Below are 25,990 nucleotides of genomic sequence, written 5' to 3' on the forward strand. Positions count from 1 at the left end.
ATAGGGTTTTCTGCTGACCATGAAAGTGCCCTTTCTGTCTTCTTGCTATCTAGTAAGCGGACCTCGATTTTTGCTAAACCTATTTTCATACTACGTTTGTCATTTCATCTAAAATCACCGCCAATATATGTGGGGGCCTCTGTCTGCCTTTTGGGAAAATTTCTCTAGAGGTGAGCCAGGACTGTCTTTTCCTCTGCTAGGATTAGGTAGTTCTCCGGCTGGCGCTGGGCATCTAGGGATAAAAAAACGTAGGCATGCTACCCGGCCACTTCTAGTTGTGCGGCAGGTTTAGTTCATGGTCAGTATAGTTTCCATCTTCCAAGAGCTAGTTCTCATATATGCTGGGCTATGTTCTCTCGCCATTGAGAATCATGACAGTTTGACCGGCCCAAAAAAAAGGGTTAAATTACTGGCTGAGAAAGGAGAGAAAAAAGAAGTCTGCTACAATTTTTTTTTTTTTTTTTTTCCCTCTAGTTCTGAGTGTGCTCTTAATTGAATCACTTGCTAGTCTGCCTATACTGCAGCCTTCCTCTCTTTCTCTCCTTCTAATCCTTGAATGGCTCTGTGTTCACCTGTTTCAAATGGATCTTCAGAGTGTAGCTACAGGTTTGAATAATCTCGCCACAAAGGTACAAAATTTGCAAGATTTTGTTGTTCATGCACCTATGTCTGAGCCTAGAATTCCTTTGCCTGAATTCTTCTCGGGGAATAGATCTCACTTTCAAAATTTTAAAAATAATTGCAAATTGTTTTTGTCCCTGAAGTCTCGCTCTGCCGGAGACCCTGCACAGCAGGTCAGGATTGTAATTTCCTTGCTCCGGGGCGACCCTCAAGACTGGGCTTTTGCATTGGCACCAGGGGATCCTGCGTTGCTCAATGTGGATGCGTTTTTTCTGGCCTTGGGGTTGCTTTATGAGGAACCTCATTTAGAGCTTCAGGCGGAAAAGGCCTTGATGTCCTTGTCTCAGGGGCAAGATGAAGCTGAAATATACTGCCAAAAATTCCGCAAATGGTCTGTGCTTACTCAGTGGAATGAGTGCGCCCTGGCGGCGATTTTCAGAGAAGGTCTCTCTGATGCCATTAAGGATGTTATGGTGGGGTTCCCTGTGCCTGCGAGTCTGAATGAGTCCATGACGATGGCTATTCAGATCGATAGGCGTCTGCGGGAGCGCAAACCTGTGCACCATTTGGCGGTGTCTACTGAGAAAACGCCAGAAAATATGCAATGTGATAGAATTCTGTCCAGAAGCGAGCGGCAGAATTTTAGACGAAAAAATGGGTTGTGCTTCTATTGTGGTGATTCAACTCATGTTATATCAGCATGCTTTAAGCGTACTAAGAAGCCTGACAAGTCTGTTTCAATTAGCACTTTACAGTCTAAGTTTATTCTATCTGTGACCCTGATTTGTTCTTTGTCATCTATTACCGCGGACGCCTATGTCGACTCTGGCGCTGCTTTGAGTCTTATGGATTGGTCCTTTGCCAAACGCTGTGGGTATGATTTGGAGCCATTGGAGGCTCCGATACCTCTGAAAGGGATTGACTCCACCCCATTGGCTAGTAATAAACCACAATACTGGACACAAGTGACTATGCGTGTTAATCCGGATCACCAGGAGGTTATTCGCTTTCTGGTGCTGTATAATCTACATGATGTTTTGGTGCTGGGATTGCCATGGCTGCAATCTCATAACCCAGTCCTCGACTGGAGAGCTATGTCTGTGTTAAGCTGGGGATGTAAGGGAACTCATGGGGACGTACCTTTGGTTTCCATTTCATCATCTATTCCCTCTGAGATTCCTGAATTCTTGTCTGACTTTCGTGACGTTTTTGAAGAACCCAAGGTTGGTTCACTACCTCCGCACCGGGAGTGCGATTGTGCCATAGACTTGATCCCGGGTAGTAAATACCCTAAGGGTCGTTTATTTAATCTGTCTGTGCCTGAACACGCGGCTATGCGAGAATATATAAAGGAGTCCTTGGGAAAGGGACATATTCGTCCTTCGTCATCTCCCTTAGGAGCCGGTTTTTTCTTTGTGTCTAAGAAAGACGGCTCTTTGAGGCCGTGTATTGATTATCGACTTTTGAATAAAATCACGGTTAAATATCAATATCCGTTACCACTGCTTACTGATTTGTTTGCTCGTATAAAGGGGGCCAAGTGCTTCTCTAAGATTGATCTCCGTGGGGCGTATAATTTGGTGCGAATCAAGCAGGGGGATGAGTGGAAAACCGCATTTAATACGCCCGAGGGCCATTTTGAGTATTTGGTGATGCCTTTTGGTCTTTCAAATGCCCCTTCAGTCTTCCAGTCCTTTATGCATGACATTTTCCGCGATTATTTGGATAAATTTATGATTGTGTATCTGGATGATATTCTGATTTTTTCGGATGACTGGGACTCTCATGTCCAGCAGGTCAGGAGGGTTTTTCAGGTTTTGCGGTCTAATTCCTTGTGTGTGAAGGGTTCTAAGTGTGTTTTTGGGGTTCAAAAGATTTCCTTCTTGGGATACATTTTTTCCCCCTCTTCCATCGAGATGGATCCTGTCAAGGTTCAGGCTATTGGTGATTGGACGCAACCCTCTTCTCTTAAGAGTCTTCAGAAATTTTTGGGCTTTGCTAACTTTTATCGTCGATTTATTGCTGGTTTTTCTGATGTTGTAAAACCATTGACTGATTTGACTAAGAAGGGTGCTGATGTTGCTGATTGGTCCCCTGATGCTGTGGAGGCCTTTCGGGAGCTCAAGCGCCGCTTTTCTTCCGCCCCAGTGTTGCGTCAGCCTGATGTTGCTCTTCCTTTTCAGGTTGAGGTCGACGCTTCTGAAATCGGAGCTGGGGCGGTGTTGTCGCAGAGAAGTTCCGACTGCTCCGTGATGAGACCTTGTGCTTTTTTTTCCCGTAAATTTTCGCCCGCCGAGCGGAATTATGATATTGGGAATCGGGAGCTTTTGGCCATGAAGTGGGCTTTTGAGGAGTGGCGTCACTGGCTTGAGGGGGCCAGACATCAGGTGGTGGTATTGACTGACCACAAAAATTTAATTTACCTTGAGTCTGCCAGGCGCCTGAATCCTAGACAGGCGCGCTGGTCGTTGTTTTTCTCTCGGTTTAATTTTGTGGTGTCTTACCTACCGGGTTCTAAGAATGTTAAGGCGGATGCCCTTTCTAGGAGTTTTGAGCCTGACTCCCCTGGTAATTCTGAGCCCACAGGTATCCTTAAAGATGGAGTGGTATTGTCTGCCGTTTCTCCAGACCTGCGGCGGGCCTTGCAGGAGTTTCAGGCGGATAGACCTGATCGTTGCCCACCTGGTAGACTGTTTGTTCCTGATGATTGGACCAGTAGAGTCATCTCTGAGGTTCATTCTTCTGCGTTGGCAGGTCATCCTGGAATCTTTGGTACCAGGGATTTGGTGGCAAGGTCCTTCTGGTGGCCTTCCCTGTCACGAGATGTGCGAGGCTTTGTGCAGTCTTGTGACGTTTGTGCTCGGGCCAAGCCTTGTTGTTCTCGGGCTAGTGGATTGTTGTTACCCTTGCCTATCCCGAAGAGGCCTTGGACGCACATCTCGATGGATTTTATTTCGGATCTGCCTGTTTCTCATAAGATGTCTGTCATCTGGGTGGTGTGTGACCGTTTCTCTAAGATGGTCCATCTGGTTCCCTTGCCTAAGTTGCCTTCTTCTTCCGAGTTGGTTCCTCTGTTTTTTCAAAATGTTGTTCGTTTGCATGGTATTCCTGAGAATATCGTTTCTGACAGAGGGACCCAATTCGTGTCTAGATTTTGGCGGGCATTCTGTGCTAGGATGGGCATAGATTTGTCTTTTTCGTCTGCTTTCCATCCTCAGACTAATGGCCAGACCGAGCGGACTAATCAGACCTTGGAGACATATTTGAGGTGTTTTGTGTCTGCGGATCAGGATGATTGGGTTGCTTTTTTGCCTTTGGCGGAGTTCGCCCTCAATAATCGGGCCAGCTCTGCCACCTTGGTGTCCCCGTTTTTCTGTAATTCGGGGTTTCATCCTCGATTTTCCTCCGGTCAAGTGGAATCTTCGGATTGTCCTGGAGTGGATGCTGTGGTGGAGAGGTTGCATCAGATTTGGGGGCAGGTGGTGGACAATTTGAAGTTGTCCCAGGAGAAGACTCAGCTTTTTGCCAACCGCCGTCGTCGTGTTGGTCCTCGGCTTTGTGTTGGGGACTTGGTGTGGTTGTCTTCTCGTTTTGTCCCTATGAGGGTTTCTTCTCCTAAGTTTAAGCCTCGGTTCATCGGCCCGTACAAGATATTGGAGATTCTTAACCCTGTGTCCTTCCGTTTGGACCTCCCTGCATCCTTTTCGATTCATAATGTTTTTCATCGGTCATTGTTGCGCAGGTATGAGGTACCGGCTGTGCCTTCCGTTGAGCCTCCTGCTCCGGTATTGGTTGAGGGTGAGTTGGAGTACGTTGTGGAAAAGATCTTGGACTCTCGTGTTTCCAGACGGAAACTCCAGTATCTGGTCAAATGGAAGGGATACGGTCAGGAGGATAATTCTTGGGTCACTGCCTCTGATGTTCATGCCTCCGATCTTGTCCGTGCCTTTCATAGGGCTCATCCTGATCGCCCTGGTGGTTCTGGTGAGGGTTCGGTGCCCCCTCCTTGAGGGGGGGGTACTGTTGTGAAATTGGATTCTGGGCTCCCCCGGTGGCCACTTGTGGAATTGTACTTGTGTGCATCATCCCCTCTGTTCACCTGCTCCTATCAGGATGTGGGAGTCGCTATATAACCTTGCTCCTCTGTCAGTTTCATGCCGGTCAACAATGTAATCAGAAGCCTTTCTGTGCATGTTCCTGCTACTAGACAACTCCCAGCTAAGTTGGACTTTTGTCCTTGTGTGTTTTTGCATTTTGTTCCTGTTCACAGCTGCTGTTTCGTTACTGTGTCTGGAAAGCTCTTGTGAGCGGAAATTGCCACTCTGGTGTTATGAGTTAATGCTAGAGTCTTAAAGTAATTTCTGGATGGTGTTTTGATAGGGTTTTCTGCTGACCATGAAAGTGCCCTTTCTGTCTTCTTGCTATCTAGTAAGCGGACCTCGATTTTTGCTAAACCTATTTTCATACTACGTTTGTCATTTCATCTAAAATCACCGCCAATATATGTGGGGGCCTCTGTCTGCCTTTTGGGAAAATTTCTCTAGAGGTGAGCCAGGACTGTCTTTTCCTCTGCTAGGATTAGGTAGTTCTCCGGCTGGCGCTGGGCATCTAGGGATAAAAAAACGTAGGCATGCTACCCGGCCACTTCTAGTTGTGCGGCAGGTTTAGTTCATGGTCAGTATAGTTTCCATCTTCCAAGAGCTAGTTCTCATATATGCTGGGCTATGTTCTCTCGCCATTGAGAATCATGACACACATCGTACTTCTCATTAAAGTAATGAATATGTGCTCCACGCCTATGGGAGTGGAGTCGCGTCCATATTCATTACTTTAATGAGCGGTACCACATGACAGCTGAACACAGGAAGAGCTGCAGGCACCCGAGACCATCTGAGAAGCAGGGATGTGCGGAGACGCGCCGGCAGGAGGTGAGTATGATGTGACAGCTGCCGCTCCCCCTCCCCCGCCGACCCCCTGGGACAATGACTTGAGTATAAGCCGAGAGGGGCACTTTCAGCCTAAACAAATGGGCTGAAAATCTCGGCTTATACTCGAGTATATACGATAGATAGATAGATAGATAGATAGATAGATAGATAGATAGATAGATAGATAGATAGATAGATAAATAGATAATAGATAGATAATAGATGATATATAATACATAGATAGATAGATAATAGATGATAGATAGATGATAGATAGATAGATAGACAGATAATAAATAGATACCGTATTTTTCGGACTACAAGACGCACTTTTTCCCCCCAAAAAAAGGGGGGGAAATGGGGGGTGCGTCTAATAGTCGAAATGCAGGCTTACCCGTGGCGGCAGAGGTGCGGTGGCAGAGGTGCGGCGGCAGAGGTGCGGCGGCAGACGTGCGGAGATGAGGAGGAGCAGTGAGCAGGGTCCCTTTCCCCGGTGAGGTGATGCAGCAGCCCGGTAAGGAGCAGAGCCGGGTGAATCCTGTTGTCATCGGTGGTGGCGGCCATCTTCCGGGGGCCGCGCGTGCGCAGATGAAGCGCTCTGCTTCCCGGGGCTTCAGGAAAATGGCCGCGGGATGCCGCGCGTGCGCAGATGGGGATCGTGGCGGCCATTTTTCTGAAGTTCTTAGCTTCAGGAAAATGGCCGCGCGATCTCCATCTGCGCACGCGCGGCCTCCTGCGGCCATTTTCCTGAAGCCCCGGGAAGCAGAGCGCTTCATCTGCGCTCGCGCGGCCCCCGGAAGATGGCCGCCACCACCGATAACAACAGCATTCACCTGGCTCTGCTCCTTGCCGGGCTGCTGCATCACCTCACCGGGGAAAGGGACCCTCTCACACCATACCTGTCACTGCGCCTCCTGATCCCAGCACCTCCTGATCCCAGCACCTCCTGATCGCAGCACCTCCTGATCCCAGCACCTCCTGATCCCTGCACCTCCTCATCCCAGCACCTCCTCATCCCAGCACCTCCTCATCCCAGCACCTCTGCCGGTAACCATTGCTGCAACCCTCCCATGGACACCAGGCCGTGGCGTCGCCCACCTAAGCAGGAAGGGACCCTGCTCAGGTGCACGCCGTACCGCATCACCCCACCTCTGCCGACACCATGCCTCCTGTGACCCTGCTCTGCCACCGCCAGCCTTCAGGTAAGATACTGTAAATTCGGACAATAAGACGGACCCCCATCTTATAAAAAATCTTTTTTTCTGCAATTTTCACCCCAAATTTGGGGTGCGCCTTATGGTCCGGTGCGTCTTATAGTCCGCGAAATACGGTAGATAATAGATAGATAATAGATAGTTAGATAATACATAGATAGATAATAGAGAGATAATAGATGGATGATAGATGATAGTTAATAGATAGATAATAGATAGATAATAGATGATAGATAGTTAATAGACAGATAAATGATAGATAAGAAATAGATAGATGGATAGACAGATAATAGATAGATAATAGATGGATGAACAAGTGACAGGTTGCAATTTACAAGCATCTCTGGATTCTTACGCAGAGGATATCATCTCTCTCTTATATAGAGGTCTCATTCCCTGATCTCTCGGCCCCTTCTCCCCTGATACAAAGCCTTCAATGTCAGACCAATTATAGCTCATTTACATTTCTTTTGCTTCCTCCACAGTTTTTCTCTCATTCATCACTAGGCACCTTGATAATGAGCTGAAGGTGCGAATATCTGCACTAAATAGACCTAGGTTATACCGGTGCCAGGGGGCCCTTGTGTTATACAACGATAAAATTAGCTTTGTGAAAAATACATGTGCACTGACACGTGTCATAGCCTTATTCTATAAGTCAGTCACCAAAACGTTTTTCTTAATGAATCTCGGTTTGGGCCGATGATAGATCTGAACCCGAACTGTGTACCCTCTCCTGTAAGTCTGGGTGCTCATTACGGAGTGAGTCCTGTTCCCTTTTCCGAGTGGAGTGTTGCTTTCTCATCTTTAGTCCCCCATTTATGAAGCCACCTTAGAAATGAAAGGTTTGTCCCATAAATAGCCTAAATCCACAGGATAGGGGATAAATGTACAATTGCTGGGGCAATAATCACAAGACTGGAGGTCCCAAAGTCCCCTGTGTGAATGGAACGGTAGTGAGCATGTGCGACCACTTCTTCATTCACTGTCTATAGGAGTGGTGGTCGCACATGCTCACTACAGCTCCATTCACACAGAGGACTTTGGGACCTCTGTTGATGATCAGCAACTTGTCCGCCATTTACCATCTATCCATAATGATGAAAAGCAACGCAGTGTCAGGTTTATATTCTATGGGCAGCACAGTGGCTCAGTGGGTAGCACTGAAGCCTTTCAGTGCTGGGGTCCTGGGTTCAAATCCCTCCAAGGACAACACCTATAAGGAGTTTGTATGTTCTCCCTGTGTTTAGGTGGGTTTCCTCCCACACTCCAAAGATATACTGATAGGGAATGTAGATTGTGAGCCCCAATGGGGATAGTGATGATGTTTGTAAAGCGTTGTGGAATTAATGGCGCTATATAAGGAAGTAAAATAAATTAGAAAATAAATAAAAAATATTTAGAGATTAGTGAATCAAATCATAATTTATCACAAATTTCCCCAAAATACGGATTCTCCTATATCTAAATTTTTCTCAATTCGATTGGCACATATCTGGTAAAATAGGTGTTAGTTGACCACCATTTTTTTTTTATTATTTCGAAGGCCAGTAAAGGGTTAAAAATACCCGTTCTTAACCCACCCCTCTCCTTTCCTGCCGCTTTATTTCCCTGCCCAGTTCCCTAGTCTTTGCTTTGGATTTTTTTGGCCTATAGTCTAGGGATCTTCCAACTTTTGGTCTTTGGGTTTTCTGTCACTGAGAAGGCCTCAAGCAGTCATGTGGGCTCGATGCGTACTTGAGGCCACTGCAGTTAGCACTGAAAGACCAAAGACTGGAAGATCAAAAGACTGGAGCTCGGGAGATTGAAAGTCCAGAGCGTTTGGGGACCTTTGGTGGCACTATAGTTGAGTCACAAACCTAGAACTGGTGAATATGGAATAGAATTTATTGTTTTCTATTTAACTCTTCTCCGTTTTTTTATGTTTTTGGGGTCTGTAGTCGGAATTCAAATTTTTAGAAAAATAAACTAGTAAAATCTTTTTTTTTTTTAATTTGCCAATCTTTGTTCATATTTTGATGGTCACCATTTTTGCTTTGCACCTTTTTAGGAGCTGGAAATGCAAGCACGAGCCCATGGACTTTCCATCATGCCAGCTACTGGCCTCTGCTCTTCCGATCTGGTGAGCCGCGTCATCAAGCAGGAACCCATGTTGGACAGCTGCAACCAAGAAATGTTGCAAAACCACCACGATCTTTCCGGCACCTCCACCCTAGATCTTAACGATGGCACCATCACTTTTAGCAACAACATAAGGAACATTACTGACTCTCCCACCGCCTATAGCATGCCAACAAAGATGGGCTCCAAACTGGACGACATATTCATGGACGATCCTCTTTCTCCAAGAGTCCACGAGGCTCTTCACTCAGTATCTCCCGGCACCTCCAAAGCAAACAGCAGGAGAAGCAGCATCAGTATGGAAGACAACGACCACCACTGTTAGCATCGGGTGGACAACACCCTCTTACGGACTTCCACATCCTGTACTATTTTGGAGCAGTAGATTTCTAGATAGTTCAGTTTGATAGAAATTTCTCTGTGTTTCATCCATAGGCCAGCACTTATGCTTTATTATTATTTTTAGAATTTTTTTTGTAAAGATACTTGTGTATTTTATTACTTACTTTGCCTTCAAAGTATTGCGCATGAGAGATTTAGTTCTATCCAATTCAAAGATATAACTGATTGTCAAGTCAGATTGATTTCAGCCAGTAGCCCTGTATCAGCGGTTTGGTATCTGTCTGTTTGGGATGAGATTGCAATGAACCATTTGTCATTACAAGCATTGCGATGAATGTGTAGAAACCAATTGTCTGTATGCCATGGAGAAGCTTCCATTGATGGAATAATGAAGGATTAGAAGAAGTGAGAATTTCTTGGATACAGTCAATGGCGTACATAAAAGAGTGGAGGTCCCATAGATAAGAGCATAATGGGTTCCCATTATGGTGCCTAAGTTTGTGACCCATAGTAGATTGGCCTGGTGGTTGTTTCCTCCTTTTACAACCTTTCCTGTACTTTTGTAATAATTATCCTCTGCTTTGCCAAAATTGCAGTTCCTCGTGGGAGGGTCTTATGCAAATTTATGCTTCCAATTACAGAAAAAAAGGTGGGACCACATAAGGATGAACCCTCCGACTGCCTTTATGTTATGTACGCCCTTGACTGTAGTAGACACTGTAGTTGGTTTTTGGCTCAATGTTTCAATTTCCATTACTCAGAAAATATATAACAGAACCTGTTAAGACATTTCAAGCAATATTTTTTATTTATTTCTTTTTTTTTTACCTTTATAATGTGATCTCAGGATTTAAAAAAAAAGTTTCATAGTGCGCCTCTAATTTGGAGGTTGCCCAAATAATATCTAAGGTATTTGTAGTATGGTGTAGCGTAGTTTTCTAATATGGCTCGGGTCTGCGGACACACTTTAATGTTTTATTTAGGTCTTATCTGTAAAATTCTACTCTAAAAGAGGGCATAACGATAAAATCAGAGCAAAAAATTGACAAAATTCAAGGAACAACCCATTCGAAAGTGATGTTTTTTCTCGTTCTGGGCCTGAACTAAGCTTTATATAGTGTATTCCTATCTCATGGTGTGATGGCATAGTGCTTGAGTATTTCCCATACCTTTAAAAAAAAGGTGGGGCTTGACCTTTCGGACCTCCACCAATCATAAAAATGAATGGGGGTCATTGCTGATTCAACATTTTTGACCCTTCACCGTTTTTCCATGAACTGTTGTGTTCAGAGGGAAAACCATGAAGGGACCACTTCATTTTCACGAATCGGTGGGGATTTCGAGGGGATGTCCATTCAAATGCATGTACTCGGGGCTAAATACAATTTTTGCAGTTGGGTTTCATTAGTATGTTGCACTGTTTGCCTTTTTTCAGCCTCTGACTGGCATTGTCCATTGTTCGTTGCAGAATGAGTTAACTAGGAAGCCATCAGCGAGCTTATTCTGACGGGAAAGTTTGTAACTTTTTATGTATTTTTCTGAACTCCTCTCAACTGATTTATAACCAGAGACCAAGTCAACTTTCAATATGCAGGGAAACAAAAAGCCCATAAGAGCTAGCCAAACTCTGCAAAAGTTTTAATGAAACCCAATTATTTTTTTTAAGCCCAAAACACGCGTATTTAAGTAAAAAAAAAAGTGACTTCCAAATATGGACAACCCCTTTAACATTTTGATCAATTTGTGTACCTATTGTAGTAACTGCATATTTTCCCTTACCTGTGATGGCAAAATTGGAATATTTACTCTTTTTTTTACCAGTAATCTAGAAACTACAGCAAGCAGCCATTTTAATATGATAACTGAGATTTCCACTGATTGGACTGTTTTATAAAAAGAATGTCTAGAACGTTAAAGCAAGTCACTTTACTACACGGATACGTCCATCAGATAATACAGAAGCTTTGATAATCTGGTGCCGGATAGGTTTTGTTGATGGTTAGAAACATTTTACTAGAATTAAAACATTTGTCAAAATCCCACCCCCATCGGAAAATGAAAAGTTAAAAAACAACACCACGATTCGAGAAAAAAAAAGTAGACAAAAAATCCTTAGGGTGGATTTATAGTAGATGCCCCAACCACCACCTCCATGAGAGACAGAAAAGTAGAATAAAATCCAAGGGACTACCTTCACTGCCATCAGAGGCAAAAAAAAAGTAAAAACATTCCACGGGACAACCAGTACCGCCATAAAAAAAACCTATGTGAAAGTATAGATGGTGGGACTCCAAAAGACACAACAAAGTAAAAACAGTCCTTCAGAGATTAAAAAGAGAATAGAAAAAGTCCAAGGAACCCAAACTTCCTCCATCAAAGTTAATAAAGTAATAAAATATCCATAATGTGGAAGTATTGATGATGGAAAACCCAACACTATTGCCACGAGATATATAAAATAGAAAAAGTCTTAAAGACCACACCATTACCATGATTGGAGACAAAAAAGGTAATAAAAAATCCATGATGTAAAAGTATAGACTATGGGCTCACCACCATCAGAGATCAAAAAGAAAAAGTACAAGGGACATCTCGCACCACCAACATCAGAGACAAGCAGATAAAGCACTCATAAAGTGAAAGTATAGAAGATGGGTCCACCAACATTAGATATGAAAAAGTGAAAAAGAAAGTACTAGGGACATCTGCCACCACTATCCTAGACGAGCAAGTAGAAAAAATGTCGTAATTGGAAGTATGGAAGATGAAACACCACCATCAAAGATGAAAAAGTAAGATAAGTACAAGGGACACCCACCACCATCATAGACAAGCAAGTAGAAAAAAAACATTTATAAAGGGGAAGTATGGAAGATGGAACACCACCATCAGAGATGAAAAAGTAAAATAAGTACAAGGGACACCCACCGTTATCATAGACGAGCAAGTAGAAAAAACGTTCATAAAGTGGAAGTATGGATGATGAGACACCACACCACAATCACTATTAGGACAGAAAGATTGAACAGAAACCATGAAGTCGAAGTGTAGAAGTTGAGATTCCACCAATCTTGAGCAAAGGTCCGATCCTTGTTCATAGTCATCTATGTCCATTGACATGAGTGGGATTTTCTGGAGCCTTTATTACGCTGAGTAGTCTATGTCTGCGTTAGGTCATGACTTAGAAGTGTCCTTTACAGATTATGGAAGGCCTAAAGACCCTTGTTGGTTGGTCTAGAAAATACTGGAATTTTTGATTACCATATGTTGTGAAAGATGTTCGAAAAGTGGAAGATACTGTCGGTACGTTGGGTTGTACAAATGTCAAGGTTATTCTAGTACCTATACTAGAGTACCTATCATGCCGGAAAAGTAGTAAAGGTTCCTGAGGACTTTTTAGTCTAGAGATCAATTATGCCCAACGAGTCTCTGTATTTAGATAAAATTAGCTTTAATGTTATAGCTAAAAAATAAGGCTTTACAGTAGGGTTCTACGAGTATGGATGGCCCAAGACTACACATATACTCTGTTGATACACTCTTTAAGCAAAATTTGAGTAGATCATAAAGTTATGAATTAATGTTTTTGAATCCACATTTTTGGTTAAAAAATTGATTTGGAGGAACCCTTCCTTAAAGGTGGGCAAAAAAGTTAGAAGTGGGTTGATGATTGAACAAGCATTGAATGAGCAATTGTCTGGTGAACAAACTCTACACAAATGTGGCCACACACAATTTCCATTAGTAGATACAGTTGTTCAGCTTGGCCATTAATGTTCAATGACATCGAAGGATGAAAATGTTTTTTCTTGAATGTTCAAAGAATCTAGCAACTACTGGACTAAAATGTTATTTGTGTGTCATCTGTTGGATAACACATGGCTAAATTTTACCCAACGAACAATTGTTTTGGTTGAAATTGTTCAATTTGATCAACCTTAGACTATGGTGTACGGCCGTCCTAAATCTCTATTCACTCCGCGTCAATAAAAGGGGAGCTAAAATGGGTCAAGTACACCAAATGCTACTTTGTGCTGACAGTACATTGTTTCTGGAATTAAGACTCCATGCAATTTTAAATTTCCAATGAGACTTGGAGTATTCGATCTGATGCTTTTAGAAAGAAATAAAAGAAAAACACCCTAAAAATTCTCTAAATAATTGCAATAATTTATTAAGGCTTTTGCCTAAACTTAGGATCATTACAGTTAAGACAAAGAGGTATCAAACAAAAAATTAAAGATTAAATTGCAATTTAAGTAATGAAATAAAAAGAAGTTCTAGAACTCACATTTTTATAAACTATTTTGATAAATACAGTACAAGGTTTTAGAAACGAAATAAAAGGAAACCACCCTAAAAATTCTCCAAATAATTGCAATATTTTATTGCCTAAATTTGGGATCATTACAGTTAAAACAAAGAGGTATCAAACAGAAAATGAAAAATTAAATTGCAATTTATGAAACAAAAAAAGGTTCTAGAAATCAAATTCTGAAAAATATTTTGACAAATAGCGTACAAGGTTTTAGAAAAGAAATAAAAGAAAAAAAACCCTAAAAAATCTCCAAATAATTGCAATCCAGGATTTTCCCTAAATTCAGTATCACTACAGTTAAAACTAAAAGGTTATCAAACAGAAAATTAAAAATGAAATTGCAATTTAAGAAATTAAAAAAAGTTTTGAAAATTAAATTTTGAAAAATATTTTGACAAATGTAAGTAAAATGTTTTTTGAAAGTTCATCCTTTCTAAACGTTATCGGGCAGAAAAGAAGGTGGGTACTTCAAAAATAGAAAATAATTTATTAATTTTCAAGATAGATTTTGCCTTTTTTTAAGTTTTGTTTTTTTAATTGTGTAATAATTTGACAAATTTTGATGAGTCAAAATGCACTTTTTTATATTATACGAATGCATCTTAAAAGTGCTCAGTTTTGCCAACTATTTTTATTTTTTTTATATATATGTAAAGAAGGGTTATTTTTTTTTAATATTATTACAGAGATCTTAGGGATTATTATCATTAATTATTCTTATGGGATTAAAGGGTTTTTTTTAGGGGGATTTAGTGATTTTAGGTTGTTTAGAAAAAAAATTATATTTATTTCTAGAGGTTTATTAAACTTGTTTGAAATCTGAAATTATTTTTGGTTTTTAATGATTCGGTGTTTAATTTTTCTTTTTCCTTTGGGGAAATGTGAATAATAAACACATTTTATGCTGTTTATTCCGATCTTATCTGAAGGCGTTCTGTAGGAAAACTGGTATATCTTGACATAACTGTTACTTATTGATATATTTGGAATTTAATCTACATCCGCGATCTACAGATAGATTTGATGTGTTAATTATTCATGTAGATCTATGCAATAACAGTAGTCATAAATGTATTTTGATCAAAATTGGGAATATTCCGACGCGGAATGTTCGGTAATCTGATTTTTTTCTTGTGTAGAAAGGACTTTTTGTCTTGTAGTAGTCACAATAGAAATTCTCATTCAGAATGAAGTGCCTTAACCCCTTCCCGACATGTGACGGTATAGTACGTCACATGTCGGGACCCCCGCTTTGATGTGCGCTCCGGCGGTGAGCGCACATCAAAGTCGCGACATGTCAGCTGTTTTTTACAGCTGACATGTGCGCGCAATAGCGGCGGGTGAAATCGCGATCACCCGCCGCTATTAACTAGTTAAATGCCGCTGTCAAGCGCAGACAGCGGCATTTAACTACCGCATCCGGCCGTGCGGCCGGATATGAGCGCATCGCCGACCCCTGTCACATGATCGGGGGTCGGCGATGCTCCTCCATTGTAACCATAGAGGTCCTTGAGACCTCTATGGTTACTGATTGCCGGTGGCTGTGAGCGCCCCCCTGTGGTCGGCGCTCACAGCACACCTGCATTTTAGCTACATAACAGCGATCTGATGATCGCTGTTATGTAGCAGAGCCGATCGGGCTGTGCCTGCTTCTAGCCTCCCATGGAGGCTATAGAAGCATGGCAAAAGTAAAAAAAAAAAGTTTTTAAAAATGTGAAAAAAATAAAAAAAACATAAAAGTTTAAATCACCCCCCTTTCGCCCCAATCAAAATAAATCAATAAAAAAAACCAAAAACCTACACATATTTGGTATCGCCGCGTTCAGAATCGCCCGATCTATCAATTAAAAAAAAGCATTAACCTGATCGCTAAATGGCGTAATGAGAAAAAAATTCGAAACGCCAGATTTACGTTTTTTTGGTCGCCACGACATTGCATTAAAATGCAATAACGGGCGATCAAAAGAACGTGTCTACACCAAAATGCTATCATTAAAAATGCCAGCTCGGCACGCAAAAAATAAGCCCTCACCTGACCCCAGATCACGAAAAATGGAGACGCTACGAGTATCGGAAAATGGCGCAATTTTGTTTTGTTTTGTTTTTTGCAAAGTTTGGAATTTTTTTTCACCACTTAGGTGAAAAATAACCTAGTCATGTTAGGTGTCTATGAACTCGTAGTGACCTGGAGAATCATAATGGCAGGTCAGTTTTAGCATTTAGTGAACCTAGCAAAATAGGCAAGCAAAAAACAAGTGTGGGATTGCACTTTTTTTGCAATTTCACTGCACTTGGAATTTTTTTCCCGTTTTCTAGTACACGACATGCTAAAACCAATGATGTCGTTCAAAAGTACAACTCGTCCCGCAAAAAATAAGCCCTCACATGGCCAAATTGACGGAAAAATAAAAAAGTTATGGCTCTGGGAAGGAGGGGAGCGAAAAACGAAAACGGAAAAACGGAAAAAGCTCCGGGGGTGAAGGGGTTAAGGAACGGTCTATATTTTTTTGGACTCTACGCACAGACTGAAGTGTGGCTTAGTTGAACCTAATTAGAACAGTGAAGTAAATTGTAAACCTGGATGTTGCCAAATGTTCTAGTCAAACCTTAAGTGCTTCCAGAAATACGTGAAATTTCAATGTTTTATCGTGTGGCGCGAAAGCCGATTTCCAGGCAGTCAACTTTTTTTTAGAATTTTTTTTCCTGAGGCTAAAAATTAGATTTTCTTTCCTTAAAGGATATGTATCATCAGAAAATAATCGACTGTTTAAATCAGGTTTTTATGTAAATTGTAATTTTTGCACAATTTTAGCATTGTTCTTTTTTTCATATCACCATTTATATTAAAAGGAAAGATAGAAATCTTGCAATTTGCATACTGGCCACTGGGGCTAATCTAGACGCCAACTTCCTGTTCTTTCAGGAAATTCACATGTACATTAGCAGCAGTAGACTCTTTTATATTAAAGCATCTAATGAGCGTGTAAAAAAAGTCATTGTGAAGGAAGGAAGAGCTAATGGAGTTGTGACATCATCTATTGTGAATGGTGGATCCGATGTTATCTACTCTATATAGGGGTGTTATCAAATATTATACAGGAGGAGGTGAGCTGTGACATCACCTATTGTGATTGGGGGATCCCCTGGTATCTTTTGTATATCAGTCATTGTACAGAAAGATGAGAAGGTGACCTGTGACATCTATTATAAATGGTGAATCCTGTGTTATCTACTGTATATGGAGGTGTTATCAGTCATTTTGCAAGGGAGAGGAGGTGAGCTGTGATATCACCTATTGTGAATGGTGGATCCTGTGTTATCTACTGTATACAGAGGTGTTATCACTCATTGTACAGGAGGAGGAGGTGAGCTGTGACATCACCTATTGTGAATGGTGGATCCTGTGTTATCTACTGTATATAGAGGTGTTATCAGTCATTATACAGGAGGAGGTGAGCTGTGACATCACCTATTGTGAATGGTGGATCCTGTGTTATCTACTGTATATAGAGGTGTTATCAGTCATTGTACAGGAGGAGGAGGTGAGCTGTGACATCACCTATTGTGTATGGTGGATCCTGTGTTATCTACTGTATATAGAGGTGTTATCAGTCATTATACAGGAGGAGGAGGTGAGCTGTGACATCACCTATTGTGAATGGTGGATCCTGTGTTATCTACTGTACATAGAGGTGTTATCAGTCATTGTACAGGAGGAGGAGGTGAGCTGTGACATCATCTATTGTGAATGGTGGATCCTGTGTTATCTACTGTATATAGAGGTGTGATCAGTCATTGTACAGGAGGAGGAGGTGAGCTGTGACATCACCTATTGTGAATGGTGGATCCTGTGTTATCTACTGTATATAGAGGTGTTATGAGACATTGCACAGGAGGAGGAGGTGAGCTGTGACATCACCTATTGTGAATGGAGGATCCTGTGTTATCTACTGTATATAGAGGTGTTATCAGTCATTGTACAGGAAGAGGAGGTGAGCTGTGACATCACCTATTGTGAATGGTGGATCCTGTGTTATCTACTGTATATAGAGGTGTTATCAGTCATTGTACAGGAAGAGGAGGTGAGCTGTGACATCACCTATTGTGAATGGAGGATCCTGTGTTATCTACTGTATATAGAGGTGTTATCAGTCATTGTACAGGAAGAGGAGGTGAGCTGTGACATCACCTATTGTGAATGGAGGATCCTGTGTTATCTACTGTATATAGAGGTGTTATCAGTCATTGTACAGGAAGAGGAGGCAAACTGTGACATCACCTATTGTGAATAGTGTTTCTACTGCAAATGTATAAAGTGTTATCGGTCATTGTTATCCTGTGTTATTAATGAAACTGCTGAAATTTACTCCAGAAAGAACATGACTTGTGAGACTAAAATAGCTCAAGTGTGCAGTTTGAAATATTTTTTTTAACAAAAAAAGTAAAAAAAAAAAAATACATTTAAAGGGAACCTGTCACCTGAGTTTGGCGGGACCAGTTTTGGGTCATATGGGCGGGGTTTCGAGTGTTTGATTCACCCTTTCCTTACCCGCTGGCTGCATGCTGGCCGCAATATTGGATTGAAGTTCATTCTCTGTCCTCCGGAGTACACGCCAGCGCAAGGCAATATGCCTTGCGCTGGCGTGTACTCCGCAGGACAGAGAATGAACTTCAATCCAATATTGCAGCTAGCATGCAGCCAGCGGGTAAGGAAAGGGTGAATCAAACACTCGAAACCCCGCCCATATGACCCAAAACTGGTCCCGCCAAATTCAGGTGACAGGTTCCCTTTAACACCAAACCTTGGTGACACATCAGATTTTCTGATGACACATTCATGCTTATTTCAGTATATACTTGTATTGTCTTCTCAGAGCTTTGGATTGTGAGTATCCTCTGGTCATTAGGGTATTACCATTCATGATGCTAGTGGGTCATGTGCTCTCATTCTTCCTGTTTTAATAGGATTCATCCCATTGACCAAGGAAGAAATAGTTCCTAGTGACCTATTGATTTATACATTTCCGTGAGGCACATTGGAACAATGGTGCAAAGTAGAGACATAGGAAGACATCCTCCGTAATTGTTATTCCACAGTCAATCTGATAAAATAGATCTCTCCAAAGAGTTTGAAGCTCATCTCAATATGTGACTTGCAAAGGTTCGACCTGGACTGATGTCAAACAGCAGAAAGAAAAGGCTACATCTCTCTAGTTAGGGTTGGGATTTCGTATTTTTTCCCCAAATACAACAATTTTTGAGTAGTTGACCCCTGAGAATCAGGTAAGACTAGGGTTAGGTGCACACAGCATCCTCTTCAAGCAGATTCCATCCAGAATCCTCCTGAGACAACTGTTTCCGGAAGCAACGTCATTTGGGAAAACTTGGTGGCTGCTCCAGCGTCTTAAGAGACGCCATTGCACGTAGCCTGTCAGTGTTTTACTTCCAGAAGAATGATTTCGGCAACGTGCACACTGAGTATTTCTGCCGAGTTTTTTTTGTTTAGAGGAAGCTGAGCAGAACCTCCATTTTTTTTTTAATTTTTGCATTTTTCAGGAGTCTCTGAAGAGTTTCCTCTCGGGTTCTACTCCAAAACCTTCCTGAAAAACTAATTTTGCAAATATCCTTAGGGTATGTGCGCATGGAGTTTTTCAAGGAGTTTTTGGAGTAGAAACTGTGTATGAACTCTCAAAATCCTCCTCCGAATCTCAAAATTCCTCTAACAAAAACTGAGCAAAAAGACTTTGTGTGCAAATAGCCTTTTTCTATGAGTTTTTGGAAGCGGAATCTGACCAAAAACTCACCAAGTCATCCACTAATTCTCAAAACTCCTCAAAAACTTTCAGTTTCCTCTCAATTTCTGCTCTGAAAACTAAGCAAAAAGACTTTGTGTGCACAGTAGCCTTAGGCTGGATTCACATGTTCAGTTTTTGTGGTTACTTTTGGTGTCGTGTTTGATGCAGTTTTTCTAGCCCGGAGCCAGAAGTGGATTCAAAATATAAAGTGAGAATTTATACTTCTAATTCCTGCTGGATCCATTTCTTGATTTGGCACAGAAACTACTCAAAAAACTTCATGCGTGATCCCAGTCGTAGAGTAGCAAACTATAGTTCCCAAGAGTCTTCAAATGTGGTAAAAATTTGCAACCCTAGGGGCAGAAAATCTAGCCAAATTCTTTAGGATGTAACCTGCTATTCTACTTAGTAGTAAAAATAATCCTAATAGCACTATAATAAAAAAAGTTATAGCTTCAAACCTCTGCTTTGAATAAAATTGATGTAAAAATTAGAAATATGATATAGACTCAGGTTGTGTTTAGAATCTTTACTCCAAAACCAACATGCACATTGGCCTCTAAAAACCTTTAAATGCAAAATTTTATTCTACACCATTCGGTCTGTGGGTTTATAAAAATAGGATGGCATTTATCACACTTTTTCAATTATTCAAAACTTCCCATTTTTTGGCACCAATTATATATATATATATATATATATATATATATATATATATATATATATATATATGTAAACCTTTATTTCATTTTGTTTTTGAATATGAAAAGAAATGCAAAATACAATTTTATTTTTAAATGCTAAATATCGTTTTGATTCTTCTTAATGTTCGTTATGATTTCACTTGATTGTTTTCCTTTATTTAACTTTTTTTAAATAACGTTTTCTAGATTTTAAAATTTAGAATGTGTGATCCTTTTTTTTAATGTGACTTTTTATTTTGGCTAAGTTTTCAAATCATTTTTTTCTTTCCTTAACTTTTTTTTTCCCCAAATTTCAAAATTTAGAATATTCGATCCTTTAACTTTTAAAACTAGTATTAATGTGACTTTTTATTTTGTTTGATAAAGTTTCAATTTATTTTTTTTTCTTTAACTAGCATTTGTTTAATGTTTTCCAAATATCCAAATTTAAAATATTTGATCATTTTCTTTTAAAACTGAGTATTAATGCGACTGTTTATTACTTTTTTATGGCAGATGACAATAGTAAAAATAGTTAAGAATTAATTATTGTAAACATTTGTAAATGATTTTTTTTTACAACTGGAAGATGCAGTATTAGCATTCAATAGAAACTCAGGTACGATCACTTTGTGTTCATTATGCTTTTAGTGTCACAAAATAAGTAGAATATGTAATAGTCAGGACAAGATTTTCTGAGATGGGTGCACATTTTTTAGAAATGGTTTTATTTTAGCAAACGCTTGCAATGATGATCTTACGGAATTGAGAAAAAAGATTTGCAGGACCCTAGTCGGGAATCCGTGGCGCCTGGTCAGCAATCCGTGGCACCTGGACCAGAGCCTGGTTGGCAATCCGTGGCACCTGGACCAGAGCCTGGTCGGCAATCCATAGCACCTGGTTCAGAGCCTGAACGGGAATCGGTAGCACCTGGACCAGAGTCTGGTCAGCAATCCATGGCGCCTGGACCAGAGCCTGATTGGCAATCCGTAGTGCCTAGAATGGCTTAATTGGCAATACGTAGCACCTGGACCAGAGCTTGGTCGGCAATCCTTAGCGCCTGGACCAGAGCCTGGTCAGCAATCCATGGCGCCTGGACCAGAGCCTGATCGGCAATCTGTGGTGCCTGGAACGGCTTAATTGGTGATCCGTAACACCTGGACCAAAGCCTGGTCGGCAATCCATGGCACCTGGACCAGAACCTGACTCGCAATCCGTGGTGCCTGGAACGGCTTAATTGGCGATCCGTAGCACCTGGACCAGAGCTTGGTCGGCAATCCTTAGCGCCTGGACCAGAGCCTGGTCGGCAATCCATGGTGCCTGGACCAGAGCCTGGTCAGCAATCCATGGTGCCTGGACCAGAGCTGGATTAGCAATCCGTGGTGCCTGGACCAGAGCCTGGTTCGCAATCCATGGCACCTGGACCAGAGCCTGATTGGCAATCCGTGGTGCCTGGAACGGCTTAATTGGTGATCCGTAGCACCTGGACCTGAGCTTGGTCGGCAATCCTTAGCGCCTGGACCAGAGCCTGGTCAGCAATCCGTGGTGCCTGGACCAGAGCCTGGTCAGCAATCCATGGTGCCTGGACCAGAGCCCTCTGAACCTTTTCCTACTTATTGTCATCATCGGGGCTTTTTGTTTTATTACTGGGATCAGTGTAATATCACGAATCAGGAAAGGCGCCGAGAATGTCGGTAGATAAGGGCTCTGGTCGGGAAACCACAACTTGATGTTGCCACTTGAATCTTTTTGCTCAACTATAGAATATTATTATTACTATTGAAAATAGTAATAAAAACAAATTGTCATGGGCAAGAAAAGAAATGTCAATTGTAGAATGCTTGGAAATTCGGAAAATGTAAATTACTTGTAGTAAAAATGTATTTTTATGCTTTAAGAGTTGTATTATGTTTTTCCTCATAAATCAATAGCACACACAAAAATAAGAAACTTTATAATATATATGTTCAAAGATATCCACTTCTTTCTCCTTCTGAATGAAACTTTAATTCCCAAAATTCTCAGTTCACATGTAAAATTGGTCTTCAGTGAATGCAAATTTTCCCATTACTGTGATAGGAGGTGACACTTGGTGCTCTTAATGTTGTATGGAGAACTGTAACTATCGTTTAAGGTAAACTTTCAGAAAACTTGCATCAGAATGTCTGTGTCTGACTCTAGCTCCTCCCCCGCCATAGAACTTTATGAGCACCAACTGTCATCTCCTACGAGAGGGGAGGAGAGAGAAGCTCTGTCTCTAGCTCCTTCCTTCTCCATAGAACTCTATCAGGACCAAATGTCATGTCTTATATAGAGGGGGTGGAATGAGTCCTCTATTCTCCTCCCCCCTCCATAGAACTTTATGAGCACTAACTGTAATCTCCTATCTCAGTAATGGAAAAAAATTATATTCACTGAATACAAATTTTACCTATGACTTGAGAAAGATCAGTCCAGGAGGCGAAAGAATCAGATTTTACTGATAAGATATATTACAAAGTTGCTTATTTTCATATTTTTCATTAATTAATGAAATAAAAATTAAAACAACGCTTCCTCTTTAGAGATCTTTGTGAACATACTAAATGACCGACTCCGCTACAAAACTGATTAATAAAATTGTTAGAAATTATCACATCCCAAATTTGCCTCCTAAATTAGATCTCTCGTCATCGGTGGAGGATTATGACTCCCAAGAACCCCGAATGTGACCCCCTACAATAAATCTGCTTGAGATATTATTGAAAAATACCTTAAGGTTTAGTGTAATATTTTCCTGCTGATTGAGGTCAAAGATTGTATTTTCTGTATTTTTTTTTTTTTTTTTAATTTTGCAGTAAAATCAGATAGCGCTGCTATGGGTGGACTTAACCCCTAATATACTTTATATTAGAGTGCCTTTAAATATCTCTGTTAATTTGCTTTAATTATTAATGGTGTGGGGGAGGGGCTCCAGTCTATCGTAGAAGACAATAATTTGTATTGTTCTATATATTCGATTATTAGATCTCTACATGTCGGGTACATGCGCCATTTCTTGTTCGCACGTTGGCCAGAATTGATTTTACTATATGGACGTACCTTTGATAGGCAATTACAGCATTGCATGAATTCTGGGTCATAGACATTGTTCTAATGACTTTGCAAAGGAACAATCTAGAAAACAAATTGATACATTGTTATGTTCTAAAGTGTAACATTTTTCCTTAAGGAGACCACCAAGTTGACGTAAGGAGACTTAGAGGCCATGTAATGCCTCCTGGGAAATAAAAATGCAACTACCCTCTGATTGGCTGGGGGACAGATCTTCAATGTGGGGATCTAAAGGGTAACATTACAAGACCCTCAGACTGAATTAGGGCAAATTATAAACCTTTTCTGGGAAATACAATATTCACAGAGGCAGCTCTCCGAAGCATGTAGTTTGTCTTTATATCTTAAGTCAAGTGGAAAAGTTCTTAAAGGGGTCGTCGGCCTTCGATGTAAACTTTTTTACTTATTTATGTAATTGGAGCTATAGCTCATTTTTGTCTTTGGGTTTCACTAAAAATGTTGCACCATTCCGCCTCTGTGTTGCTGCAGAATGAGTTAACTGAGAATCCATCAGTAAGCCCGCAATGGCGCTTTTTCTTTTTCTGAGCTCCTCTCAACTTATTTATGACCACAGACCACATCAAAGTTGAATGTGCATAGAAACAAAGTTTGTAAAAGCCAAAACGGTGCAACATTTTTAATGAACCCCAATTGTGAAAATTAACATTTAAGCCCCAAATATATGCGTGTAGGAAATAAAATTGGACAACCCCTTTAAAGGGTCAGTATGGACTTACGCGATTGTTACTTGCAAAAGCAACACTAGAGACAGTAATCCCTTCTTATTTGCATTGAGTTGTGTGTCATGCGTCGTCCCTTTAAGAAGGCTTGAGACAATGTATCAGTTTTCTTTAGGGTTCCTTTGATGATATTGATCTTATTGACATACTTTTTTTATTTTACCCGTTTTTGATAAAGCAATAAACTCACTGAGGGTCATCTTTTGTCCCGTGCCTTTAAGAAAACTTCCCAATAGTTTTGCTGATATTATAACTTTTTTGCATTCAAGATAAAAAAAAAATAGCTGCAAAATGCATAAGAAGCACAAAAAACGACATTTATGTTGGTTTTCGTATAAACTGCACTGGAAATAGCTTTTGTTTGCATGTGTACCTAGGATTTTGGTAACGGATGAGACGCCTCTTGATTTGTACTGTAATGTTTTGTTGAAGTTCACCCTTGGCTACTTCGGGTGGCAATAAAGTGTATTTGGATTCATATCCGTGTACGGGATGGGTCAATATAATGTATCCAATGAAGACATTTAAACTATTGTTATTGATAGAATGAATAAAGAATTGTTTTTTATATATATATATTTTAATTTGTTTTTATTTATATTTTTTTCTACAAAATAAGCCTTAATTTATCAAGAATAAAATCTTAGTTTAATTAAAAAAAAATTACATTTAAATTATTCACATGTTTTATGTTGATGGTTGACTCCTTAACAACCGGATAATTTTTCCTTTTTTATATTGTAATGGACTGTACATTAATAGATGCAGCGATAACAAATTAGTTTTTTTCCGATGCTTTTTTTATTTCTCTTTTTAAAGGGGTGGATTCCAATATTTATATTTATTTGAACTTTTGTAATATTTTTAAACTTTTTTTCATTTCGTACCTTAGTTCTTAGTAGAGGTTTTAAACCTGTGATCCTTTGATTGCTTGTTCTGTAAATAGTGTAAATGACGGTCTCCTATGAAGCTCAGCCTGTGGCTTGGCTTCACAGGAGTGCCAAGATGGCAGATATGGACGTCTTCATCAGGCTATGGCTGCAATAGTATCCGATGCGATCATGATGAAAGTTCCAGTGATGACTCCATATCCTGCTGTCAGTGCATATTAACAAACTATAGTAGTTAGCACAGTGCTATCTGCTGTCTTCTCAAGTTTGTCCATCATAGCATAAGCCTGTAGCTGTTGCATAGTCAAACATGTAATTGAGACCCAGAAGTGAAACTTTATCCCCTGGGTCTGTAAAAGAGCCCCCTCCAAACATATTATATGTTTTTTTTCATAATACGGAATGTGACAAAGATTCTCCGAGGCCCTTTTTAGCTATTAGGTGACGGATTTGACTTTTACCCCTGCACCCCCTATAGAAAATTGGTTCTCATAAACAGGAGTAGTTCCCTTTTAGGCTCCAATAGTTATTCTAATGTGGACCTGTCTATAGATTTCACAATATAAACTACATTTATTACTACCATATGGATACAGAATATCCATTAACCACTCCCAAAGAAAATATAAATTCAATCATATTTTATTAAACATATTAAAAAGACATGCAGCATACAAAAGGAGGACACATGTATGAGGATGCAACAAAAGGGATAAATCAAGCACAATATCATGGATATTATTACTACATAGATTTCTTAGACCCGATAAGACTGGTGTGTCCACTCAACTTTTGCAATTACTTTGTTCTTGCTTTGATTTTATAATTCTTTTTGACAGTTCAAACTAAAACCCTGCTCATCTAGCCTGATTGTCAGCTCCTGAGTGTGCCTCCTCCCTGCTGCTGATTCTCTGCCCACCTAGCCTGATTGACAGCTCCTGAGTGTTCCTCTTCACTTCTGCTGAATTTCCGCCCACCAAGTCTGATTGACAGCTCCTGAGTGTCCTTTCTCTTATCTGCTGAATTTCCGCCCACCAAGTCGGATTAACAGCTCCTGAGTGTTCCTCCTCCCTGCTGCTGAATCTCCACCCACCAAGACTGATTAACAGCTCCTTAGTGTCCCTCCTCCCTGCTGCTGAATCTCCTGCCCACCAAGCCTGATTGACAGCTCCTGAGTGTTCTTCCTCCCTGCTGCTGAATCTCCGCCCACCAAGTCTGATTGACAGCTCCTGAGTGTTCCTCCTC

General features: G+C 40.8%; 1 protein-coding gene across 16 annotated transcripts in view; it reads left to right on the plus strand.

The window, feature by feature from the left end:
* The window catches only part of MITF (melanocyte inducing transcription factor), a 203,437-nt gene extending 188,698 nt beyond the window's left edge, over positions 1-14,739 (plus strand). For all 16 annotated transcript variants that reach the window (XM_077276104.1, XM_077276106.1, XM_077276102.1 and 13 more), the window contains one exon: positions 8,814-14,739. In XM_077276104.1, the coding sequence (XP_077132219.1) occupies positions 8,814-9,209 (396 nt within the window). In that variant the 3' untranslated portion in view covers positions 9,210-14,739. The remainder of the gene's footprint in view (positions 1-8,813) is intronic.
* The last annotated feature ends 11,251 nt before the right edge of the window (positions 14,740-25,990 follow it).

The sequence above is a fragment of the Ranitomeya variabilis genome, chromosome 8 (genome assembly GCF_051348905.1).
Source record: "Ranitomeya variabilis isolate aRanVar5 chromosome 8, aRanVar5.hap1, whole genome shotgun sequence".
In the NCBI taxonomy this organism is placed as follows: domain Eukaryota; kingdom Metazoa; phylum Chordata; class Amphibia; order Anura; family Dendrobatidae; genus Ranitomeya; species Ranitomeya variabilis.